This window comes from Takifugu flavidus, chromosome 5 (genome assembly GCF_003711565.1).
Source record: "Takifugu flavidus isolate HTHZ2018 chromosome 5, ASM371156v2, whole genome shotgun sequence".
In the NCBI taxonomy this organism is placed as follows: Eukaryota; Metazoa; Chordata; class Actinopteri; order Tetraodontiformes; family Tetraodontidae; genus Takifugu; species Takifugu flavidus.
In genome coordinates, this window is record NC_079524.1 from 6,805,706 (window position 1) to 6,816,271 (window position 10,566).

The 10,566-nt window shown below is 43.3% G+C and overlaps 1 protein-coding gene across 1 annotated transcript; it reads right to left on the reverse strand.

The window, feature by feature from the left end:
- Positions 1–164: 164 nt before the first annotated feature.
- On the reverse strand, positions 165–5,841 carry LOC130525584 (eosinophil peroxidase-like). The gene is made up of 15 exons (XM_057032518.1): positions 5,751–5,841; positions 5,573–5,641; positions 5,244–5,331; positions 4,665–4,837; positions 4,455–4,587; positions 4,210–4,339; positions 3,896–4,102; positions 3,459–3,819; positions 3,220–3,380; positions 2,869–3,127; positions 2,611–2,781; positions 2,287–2,524; positions 1,998–2,194; positions 1,894–1,914; positions 165–1,795 (listed from the first exon to the last, which is right to left on the reverse strand). The coding sequence occupies exons 2-15, from the start codon at positions 5,637–5,639 to the stop codon at positions 1,371–1,373; spliced, it is 2,631 nt and encodes an 876-aa protein (XP_056888498.1). The 5' UTR covers positions 5,640–5,641; positions 5,751–5,841; the 3' UTR covers positions 165–1,370.
- Positions 5,842–10,566: the final 4,725 nt, after the last annotated feature.

The window sequence follows — 10,566 nt, forward strand, 5'->3', positions numbered from 1 at the left end:
GGACACGCCGTCGCCTCGATCGTCACATTTGGGTTTGTTGTAATGTGAAAATGGCGTCCACAGTAGAGGCCACACCACCATCCTTAAACTTAGATCCTAAAGTATCTGAATGACTTTTACTTAAAGTCGCTTTTATATCGACAGCAAATCACGCTGCAAACCACTTGGTCTAGTCTCTTATTTTATTGTGAATGTATTTATGATGTTTTTGTACTGCAATCAACATATTAAAGAAATGTCACATTGAAGTTGGAACTGCTGCCAAACAGGAAAAGAGTCACAATGTTCCATCAGTTGTATTTATTCCAGACTGGGAATTTAAATGTTTTCTATTCTCATCATCAGCCCTCCAAGACTTTAAACATTCTCCTGACAAAGAACATATGTTGTTGGAAAGATTCATTTCAGCATATTGACGAACAAAATATCTGATTTAAGAACAGATAGCAAAACAGCTGTACAAGAATTCGTTTCTGGTTCATTATTCGTCTAAAATGTTTTGTTTATTCTTCCTTGTTACCCCTAAAATAACTGAATATTAAGACCACGTGTTTGGTCTGTGTGATTTCTATTTTCTGAAATGCATTATTCTCTAAAGTCTACTATCAATTTCTGGAAAGATTCACTAAGTGATGTGTTTAATTCGGGACATTAAATGGAAAACTTATTAGATTACATGGATCAGTAAACATACTTATTAGGGAAAATGGTTATCTGTATTTATTTTCACTTTTTCAAATAGCTTCTGCAGCAGAACTGGTTCTCTGTGCAGCGTCTACTGGGTTTTACTGGTTTGGTTCAGCTTTTCTTAAATAAAATTTGTATTTTAGTGCCATCTCGCGGTAAAACTATGTACCATCAACTGTCGTTTGAAGTAATTTAAATATGGATTTTTTTTATACCCGCGCCGTCGTAACAGTGACAAAGCTTAACATGCATAACAAAGAATTATTTACAGTAATATATATAGAATTTCATACTCAGGTGTTTATGTGCACGTGTGTGTGTGTGTGGGGGGGGGGGGGGTGCAGTTGGTCAATTTGGGGTCATAGTCAAAAAAAGAGAATATTAGACATAAGTGATTTTCCGTTTGGGGATAAAAGTGTGGTAAATTCACATGTCCCCTACAAGTGTACCTACACTGTCTGTCTTGACGTACGTTGCCAGTTTTAATTAATAAAACAGTGGTTTCATTTATCTAACCCAGGCAGGTGAATGTGTGCCCGCCTGACCTCTGTGCTCCACTGTGCTGCAGCTCATTGTGTTTTAAATAAGCTGTCATCTTATAGATTCCTTATTTCTGTGAGGTAGCTTTTTTATATGATCACTGGGTGCAGATTTTTGCAGCAGTTGTGGTTAATTCTACTCTCTTACTCGGTGAACAGCAGATGGCCTGAAAAGATGCTGTCTTTGGTCAGGCCGTTATGACCACTCCTCGCCACCAAATAAACTCTGTCCTTTTTGTTCAGCTTAACGTATACGTTGCCACTGGCTACGATGAAACCCTGCTGCTTGGTGGTGAATGAGTGCAGAATCAGCTTTTGGTTATGGTACAGATCCAGACTGGCGTCGTTGAGGTTCACGGAGGCGTAGAAGCTGAACTCGTACACACCTGGAATCTTGCACGTAAAATATCCTGTCCGCGTGTTATAACTGTTCTGTCCATTGTAGATGACCTCTTTGAAAGCAATGGGCTTGTCTCCTTTAGGGAAGTTGTTGCCCAGTCGCACAGAGAAGGCAACTCTTCCAGTGGGAGTTTCAAGAGGAGCTTGGGGAACACGTGGTGTAGTGGTCACTGCGAGGGGAAAAACAAACACGCAGAAAAACACATCAGAAAAATCCTGATATTGCTGTTTTAAAATATTATTTGAAGTGTTTTTGCAGCCTTTTTACCTGCTGTTTGCCCTTCTGCACCTGAGAGAGATCAGAGAGGGCAGAAGGTTTACACAAACCCATCAAATGATCGTATCAGACAGGACTTTTAGGCACAAACTCACCGTCCTTCCATGGAGCGAGGTCAAAGGCAGGAATGTCTCTGCAGTTTTTGTAACCAGACCCTCGAGGTCGATACTGGAACGGCAGCTGAGGTATCTCAGTAATGTTAGTGTTGTCACAAATGATGCGGGCCAGTGATGTTTCCCTCAGAGAAGCCCTCTGAGCCTCAGTAAAGACTCCGGGGTTCTCCCACCACAGTCTGAGGGTGATTAAAATCAGGTGAATGGGAATATAATCATAGCACAAATGACTCCAGGACATCAAAAATCGTATTTATGCCATATAGAGTACCGGTCGCCTTGGCGAATCTTCTGGAACTGGGTGGAAATCAAGCAGGCGTGCAAGGGTCCGACCCTTCCCCCGTGGACAAACGGCTCAGCTACTCCTCCCAGCCACACATCGATGTTGTCAGGTGTCTTGTAGAGGCTCAACAGCTTCTCCGCCATGACCGTGCTGTTCATTACTGCAGCTAACTCCTTCAGGTTGCGTGGTTGTGACAGCCCGCAGAACTTCCGCCATTCGTTGTAGCCTAAGAAAAGGCGCAGTTGAAGATTTGTGCCCATGATAACATGGAAACAGATCGTGGCGATATATTAAACGTGAGTAATTGTGTACCGGGGAGACCATGATCTCTGCCCCTCTGCAGGTTAAGAGCGGCCAGATCCAGAGCCATCTCGGAGGAGAATTTGAAGAGCCTCTCTCTCAGCTCATCGTGCATCATGTGCTCCTGCGTCTTCAGCTTGGCTTTACGGCTCACAAGCCCCCTCAAAATGGGGTCCAAACCACCTGCGGGATTCAGGAAAACACAGAAGTCTTAGGCTAAATTCATCATTTCTGCCGCGAAGGTCAACAGGTCAACAAACTGGGTCGTGCCTTCATGGATGATTCTCCATGGGGTGAAGAAGGCTTTGTGCAGCAGGACAGAGGGAAACTCCTGGTTCTCCCTGTAGTTCTCATCAAGACGAGAAATGGTAGGCTGAACCATCAGATGGGCAAAACGGTACGCGGCTGTAGCAAAGACATTGGAGATGCTGGGGTCCACAGCTTCATCATAACCCGGGTAGGTGGACAGTTGCCTGGCGATGAAGTCCGGACCAACAATATGGAACAAATAGTCTCTGAATGTGATAACCTGGAAGACAGAAAAAGTAGTTTAGTTAGGTGCGTTACCTGAAGGCACACCACGAGTCGCTACGGCAACGCGAACCGGAGCTCATTTCCAACCTGAAAGTATCCGCCCATGATCTTTCGCGCCTCCTGGTAGAGCCTCTCGCCGTCCCAGAGAGGGTTAAGTTTGGCTAAAGCTCGCGCCAGCCGGTTGTGTTCGCGCAGCAGCAGCGTGTGCAAAGAGGTCAGAGCGATGTTCTCGTTGACTCGATCGTCACCTACAGGTCAAAAGGAGAAATGACAATACCCGTAAGGTGACTGTGTGCCGCCGTGGTAACAGTGACAGCGCGACTCACCAGCCAGGAAGCAGGGCACCTCTCTGGCATTGCTGTCGTTGGTAATGCGACCTCTGGTGGCGCACAGGTTGGCGTCCATGGTGGCGAAGGGCAGGAGCTCACGGCCGTTGTCGGTGTGCTCGGGGTTCACCTTCAACAGGCCCTTATCGGAGGTGAGGTCTCGGAGAAAGCGGGCCTTGACGTCGTCCGCGCCGTACACCTGACCCACATCGATGAAGGCCGTGAGGGTGTTCATCTGCTGCCGCACGTTGCGTTGACCGAACATGTAGCCCGTGTTGCCAGAACCGCAAGCCGGCGCCGAGCGGAAGAAAGGCATGCACTTCTCGGAGTGCTGGGTGAAGCGTGAATCGTTCCTGGGGACCTGTGGACAGAGCGGGAGTGTTTCCTGTGTGCAGGCTTAGCTTTCGGGCACGTGCGAGAGTTGCATTCGAGGTTACCTCGATGGGGAAGCAGGGCTCCGTGTGCTCGCAGCTCTTCTCACAGTCAATGCCGTTGCTGAAGGAGCGGATGACGGGGGAGTGAGGGGTAAAGGACAGGTCGTGGTCGGTCCACTGCCCGAAGATGGTCACCAGGTGAGTGTAGAGAGGGTCGCTGTCCACCCGAGAGTTGGCAGCTCTGAGAATATGGTTGGACACCTCCCGCACCTGCAGCGCAGCAAATGGACATCTGATTGGAGACGACCTGGGACCTGAGTGCACAGGTCATTTCTTCTCATATGCTCATATCGTGAGCGTATCCTGAACTGTATTACCAGGGGCAGCATTTCATTGTTGACTCTCAGATTACGGTCCCAGCCTTTAGGCAGAGTGGCATTATCCTGGTACTCTGCAGGTAGCCAGCGAGTGAAAGGTGTGTTGGAGGATCCCCAGCGGGTGTTCTGCCTGTGTAAGAGACGTAAATCTGCTGTGATCTGGGACAGCATACGCGTCCTTTACCTCATTTCACACCTCACTTCTTAAAACGTAATAAGCGAGCGTCACCTTTTGGTTGTCTCACCTGTTGTTGCAGACGCTGCTCGCAGTGCGGAACCTATTTAAATTGGGGGTGGTTTTGCAGGAAGGGGCCCGATGTTGGGGGGTACAACCAGTCAGTTCAGCAATGACCTCCAGGTCCTCTTCAGAGATCAGGTCTGATGATTAAAAAACACCAATATGGAGTGAGGAATGTTTGAGTGCACTGTGCTGCACATCTGCCCAGATGACGGACCTGTGGCATTGATGGAGCGCTTCTTTCTCCTTGTCATAGACGAAATGAACATCAGGGCGTTGTTCATGTAGTCGGCAGCACGCACGGCGACGCGTGTGGGTCCGACAGGCTGTTTCAGCAGCCGCAGGATGTCTGCAGGACTGGCTGTCTGCCTCTTCACACGGTCGATGCTCCTGAGTCATGTGCAGAAGTCGAGAAATGTGACTGACTCTTTAATAACAGCTCTTCATATTTTCTGGCAATGTTGAACTTTGCTCTCGTTAACTTTTTTTTTTGTGCTATGAACCTGAGCTTCATCAGCTGTCATGCATGACTAAAATTCCTTAAACACAAAGAGATGTTATCTTTTTTTAAAAAAATAGGCAAAAAGCAGCACACATTTAATTTGAAATACAGTTGATGTGAATTCATTTTCAGGAAGGGGCTGTAAAAAAATAAAAATCTGTGTATTATATTAAAGTCATGGGAATGTTTTTTCCCCACAAGTGAAGGCCTAAATGATAATAAAATAAAGTAATGATATATTCAATGTCATGTGGAACACAGTTTAATGAAAAATATAATAAAATCATGACTCACTGGGTTCTGGAGTATTGATAAGCGGCGTCCACGTTGGCCTTGGCTTTGGCCACGGCTCTTTCAATAACGCTGCGGCTCAAACGGGATCCTAGATAAAAAATAAATTAATTAATAGATTGGGTTTTCCGGTTTTGCATTACTGAAGATGATTTTTTAACAGGTCTGATTTATTAGATCATTTTATATTTGTTTTTTATGACAACGGAAGAGTAAAAACGTGCGCTTAATATTTCGTTCAAACAATTTGCTAATTATTGTATTAGTGACGGCATAGTTTTTGTAACAGCAAAAATCAATTAATATTCTTGAGTGATCAAATTTAAACTTACCGGCATTCGCCTGCGAATGAAAGCACAGGAGAAGACCTGCAACCAGCAGGTGCAGAGGCCAGTTCATCTCTAAAAAAAAAAGACGCAGAAAAAACATTGTCAGTGAGCAATAAGAACAAATACAAAAAGCAAGTCTCATTTTAAAAAATTAAACAAATGAAAAGGGATTAAAAGGAACCTGTGAAACAGCTTCAGTCCTTTACAGCAGAGAAAAGTCCCGGTGTGAAGCCGGCGATGATCAGAGACTATTTATAGCCCCGGACGAGTGGCGTGGCTCTTGGCGTCAACCAGCTTTAATGCGAGGAATTTTCCCCTCATAAAACCCTTCTTTTTTAAAAACAGTTGATTTTGTTCCTTCTTCCGCATCCTTTTAGTAAATAGAAACACACTGCACAGGTTTATTTGCCTCCAGTAGCCCTAAAAGAAGCCCTTTAACACCGCACTGGTCATTTTTTGTTTAACGGAGGATTTTTATAATTAATGACTGAATTCCTGCAGCACCTCAAAAAAGACGCTTTTGTAAAATCAGCAATCAATTAGAGATTATTTTACCTTTCATAGCCACAGATTATTTCAGATATAGTGCTCAGTGAGCCACACTACTTAAAAAATATTCTGATTTAATGTAAACGATTATTATAGTATTATTATATCGCGTTTGGTAAATAAACCAGCGCCATAGACCAACTGGAAAAACCAAACATGCCGGTTTATTCCCGCTCTTGCGTTACTAATTCCCGCATCGGTCACGCAACAAAGTTTGTTCGAAACTGCATCTAAGGCATTGGAATAAACGCGAAAGAAGTCGCATTTATTTCTGTGCTTGAGTATTAATTATAAATTACATTCAGAGCGGAGAATACATTGATTAAGTATTCCAAAATAACAACAATAATAGTCTTAACAACAACAACTGTATATATATAAATAAACAAAAAAAATTAAAAATTTAGCATGATGTGCTCCTTTAAGGAGAGCAGGCCACATTTAAAAGTGTCTGCTAAAATAGTGGCGTCTCTGCTGGACTGGAGGAGAGAAGTGGACAGAAGCCAAGGCCCGAGACACCAGCCCCCGTTTATTGGTTTTTGGCGGCATGGAGGACAAATGTACAGGGATCCTTGGTAAGTTAAAGGACTGAGAAATGAGAGTTGACCTCAGAAGGCAACTCAAGATTCCAGAGGAGATCGCCATTACCAGCTTCTGACCAAAATACCTTGCTTTGATCCCAAGCCTCAAAGCAAGTGGCCCTAATAGAGCTGAGAGAGGCCTGAGTGGGGGACATGAGCGCATGTTTGGGAAATATTAGTCCCTCATCTTTGAGAGCCAACAGAGCGGTTGGAAAACCCCACCAGTGGAGTCTGGTGGGAAAGGGTTCCCTAAATAATCACTCTGGAATGCAGGTCACACAGAAATCTGCTCACTATTCCCTTTACTTGGACGAACAACATCATGTGCCAACTATGAGGAAACACAGTCAACGTCTGCAAGGAACAAACAGATCTGAGTCATAAATCATCCAGTTTTATGAGTGATGACAGCTGATGCGTCAACCGCATTCGCTCACCTTTATCGATCACTGTCATTACTCATCTGCCATGTTTGTGATTTGTCAGCAGCTATTCAGGTTTGTTTTTGCAGGACAGGTGCCGAGAAAACAGTAGTGCAGGAGGAATGTCCTTTGAAATACCAGTGTGCTGTTACAGCATCAAAAGCCCTGCATACCTGTTGTAATAACACATCACATACTAATGAGACTGGAATGTGTTGATTGGAAGTTTGACAATGTAGGTTTTGCAAATAAAATGAAACACGCTCTTTGAAATCTCACCGTACATCCAAATGACCTTCACAGCGCCCCAGTACACGTGCGCTGACGATCCCCCTGCTGTTAGCAAGCAAAGCACTGTGATAGAACTGCAAAAGGAGCAGGATGCACAGAACTATACTGTGCATCCTGCATTTCCTGAAGGTGCAGTACTCTGCATACTGCACTAATAATATGTTCTCTTTCCTTTTCGGGAGTACGACGCACATTCAAGGAAGAAAGATCTTTTGTTTCTGCCTTAAAGGAAGTGCTGTCCAGATACTCTGCAGGTGAGCGGAGCTTGTTTTCAGTTAAAACCTGCTTGTGCACGCAAACACAAGATAAACATACGGCATGAATGTAATGTAAGAGAATATAATGATAATAGTTTAATAATAATGTGTGGACAATTGAATCTAATCACTGCTCATTTCCTTCAGCATCATGTCCAAAATTTAGGTTTGAGAGAAATATATTCCAGAAAAAGCAACAAAGTTTGGCCTTCAACCCTTAATGAGAGTCTTTTTGAATGTTTTTAAGTGTAAGGACGCGGCACCAGGACATGAAATGTTCTGCAGGGCATGAATGGAACATCTGTAAAACAGACACATATGACTGCACATTTATAACTTTTTAATACACATTTTCAGGTTTAAATAATAATTACTTTAGTCATTACACTCAAATCCAATCTGTCCTTCTTTACCAGTTTATGCCCCTGTGAAACAAAAAAAAAGACAGTTAGCAGCAGCTCTTTAATGTAGCAAATGTCAACATTAAAAGTTTTTAGTGATTTACATTGATTCATTAGATTCCTTTCTCAGTTTGTTGTTAAATGATGGGATATATTTCCCTCCTGAGGAGCCCACGGGGTCTTTCCTTTAATCTTGTATTCACGTACTTTATTTTAAAGGTTTACTGTAACTGGAATATTTCAACATTGGTGTTGCAGCTTTTATATAAAAGATGTCAACATTTAAGATGTCATAAAGCCAACAGCTACAATTCAGTGTCATATGAGGGCCTGTGCAAAACCGCTAGCAGGTGTGTAGAATGACATCTTCAACACAACACACATCAACAGTGTGAGGAAAAAATCCCCCAAATCATCACCAGATCTCCATCAGCCAACCGTGGAATACAATTGTGCCCATGTTAAGTTCATGGAGTTCTGGGAATTGCTTTAATTATTCATTTCTGAGGGATCCAAGGTGTTAGACCTCTGAAGAATTCCTAACTGCTCTTAGCCAAGCTATACCATTGATGCCATTTGTGATTCCATTTGAGAATAACTATTCAGGACAGAGCTTAAAACTCTAAACTCTAAACTCTGGCCTGCAACACAGCAGACCAACTCTTCCCACAGGTGCAACATTTACGCTGCACAATACTAAAATGTGCTTCCTGTTTCCCCTGGAGGCCTCAGTGGAAACCACCTCCATTCCAGGTCCTCTTATGTACCAGTAATGCTGATGGCATAAACAATTCTGTCATCCAAGGAACACCTCGGGTCTAATCTAATTTTAATCCATGTGTGGGGATCATCTTCGTGCCACCTGGAGTTATTCTGTTGGGTGCGACTGTCTGGTAAATGATGCGGACAAAGCCACACACTTCCCGTCAGACACAGGTTTTTGCAGCATCTCCATTGACACGCAGAGAAATGCTGTTTGGGTGCAGATACTCTGTTGATTGTCACTGTACTGGAACAAGATTTAGAACAAGATTCCACACACACCCATAGATTAGCTCTGAAGACTCGGTTGAACGTCTCATCTTTATCTCAGTGGGAGTCTTGACATGTTCTCAAAGATGTTCTTTGAGCCGGAGCGGCATGTGTGTTCGGGACCCAGTTCTCACAGTCCTGAGCTATTGTATTTTACTCTTATATGACCGTGACATTTAAGGATTGAGTTCTTCAATCATCTCATGTATTTCATGTCAATTTTTGACTGACGCGTCCTTGACAGAAAGACAATGAGACAGTCATCTATATGGTATACATGCTGTAAAATCAGACTTCTTTTGTGTTATTGCAACCCTAAATCTTTTAGGCTTTGAAAAGAATATTATAATTACGCTTGAGTACATTGTTGTATGTGGTGTGGGTTAAAAACCAAAAGTGTCCAACCCATTGGACCAACCCATTGACTATAACGTAGTGTGTGTGTGTGTGTGTGTGTGTGTGTGTGTGTGTGTGTGGTGTGTGTGTGTGTGTGTGTGTGTGTGCCCAAACCTGTTTCTTTTGCTCTACCGCCACCTGTTGGTGATTTGGGGGTATAACAAGGTTCCGGCATGTTTTCATTGTTTTGAATACAAAACAGGTCGCATTTACTGTATTTCTGTGCTTGAGTAAAATAAAATAAAAGAGGCAACTCCTTAGGCCAGGCCAGGACTCCGCAGGACACTCGGGAAGATAGATAGTTCGAGAGAGGAGTGAAAGAAGCCGTCTATGTCAAACTGGAAAGACATCCTTAAACAGAGGTGGGGGTATGAGACATCACCTCTCACCTGTTTACAATACAGTCTTGAAAAACCTCCACGGGAAGTTTCAACGATCTGCATAATGAGGGTGGAGCAACCGACAATCAGGCTCCAAATGTGTTAATTACCCCTGAAGCGTGCAAGTATCTGAACCCCCAACAGTCAGTTAGAACTGATGCAGCCTCTTGGATGAGAGGTGAAGCGTCTTCATGGAACTCAAACAGTCCACTTGCTATGGTTCAACTACCAGAATACCCATGGCCTTGTTGACTGAGAACCTTCACGGACATATATACAATATCGAATTTCCGCATATTGCTCTTTATATATATGCTTATAATATATGCTGTATATATGCTTATAACGTTCGAATCTTATCTGTATTTATTTATTCTGTTTCTATACTTTGTATAGGGTGCTATTACAATTCAATTTCCCCACGGGGATGAATAAAGTTCATCTTAATCTTAATCTTACTACCTGTACACGATTATTTAACAATTTTTATTAAATTAAGTGTTGCAAACCACTTGTAAATTTTGCATTACCTAAGCGGGTCTCTTTGGTTATATATTTTTTGGTCATTTTATTATATCATAAGGTGCGTGATAACCCAAAACGGGTTTATTTGGTGGCATTTCCCAGTTTAAATGAGACGATGACGTTCTTCCTCAATGGCGCATGCGCAACACACTCGCTGCTCTGA

Excerpts from the sequence above, each read along its gene's own strand:
- LOC130525584 (XM_057032518.1), bottom strand. The coding sequence starts at position 5,639 with ATGAACTGGCCTCTGCACCTGCTGGTTGCAGGTCTTCTCCTGTGCTTT. Across the intron at positions 4,588-4,664 it reads GCGCTCCATCAATGCCACAG|ACCTGATCTCTGAAGAGGAC; the intron begins GTCCGTCATCTG and ends TTTAATCATCAG. Across the intron at positions 3,381-3,458 it reads GGTGCCCTGCTTCCTGGCTG|GTGACGATCGAGTCAACGAG; the intron begins GTGAGTCGCGCT and ends TTTGACCTGTAG.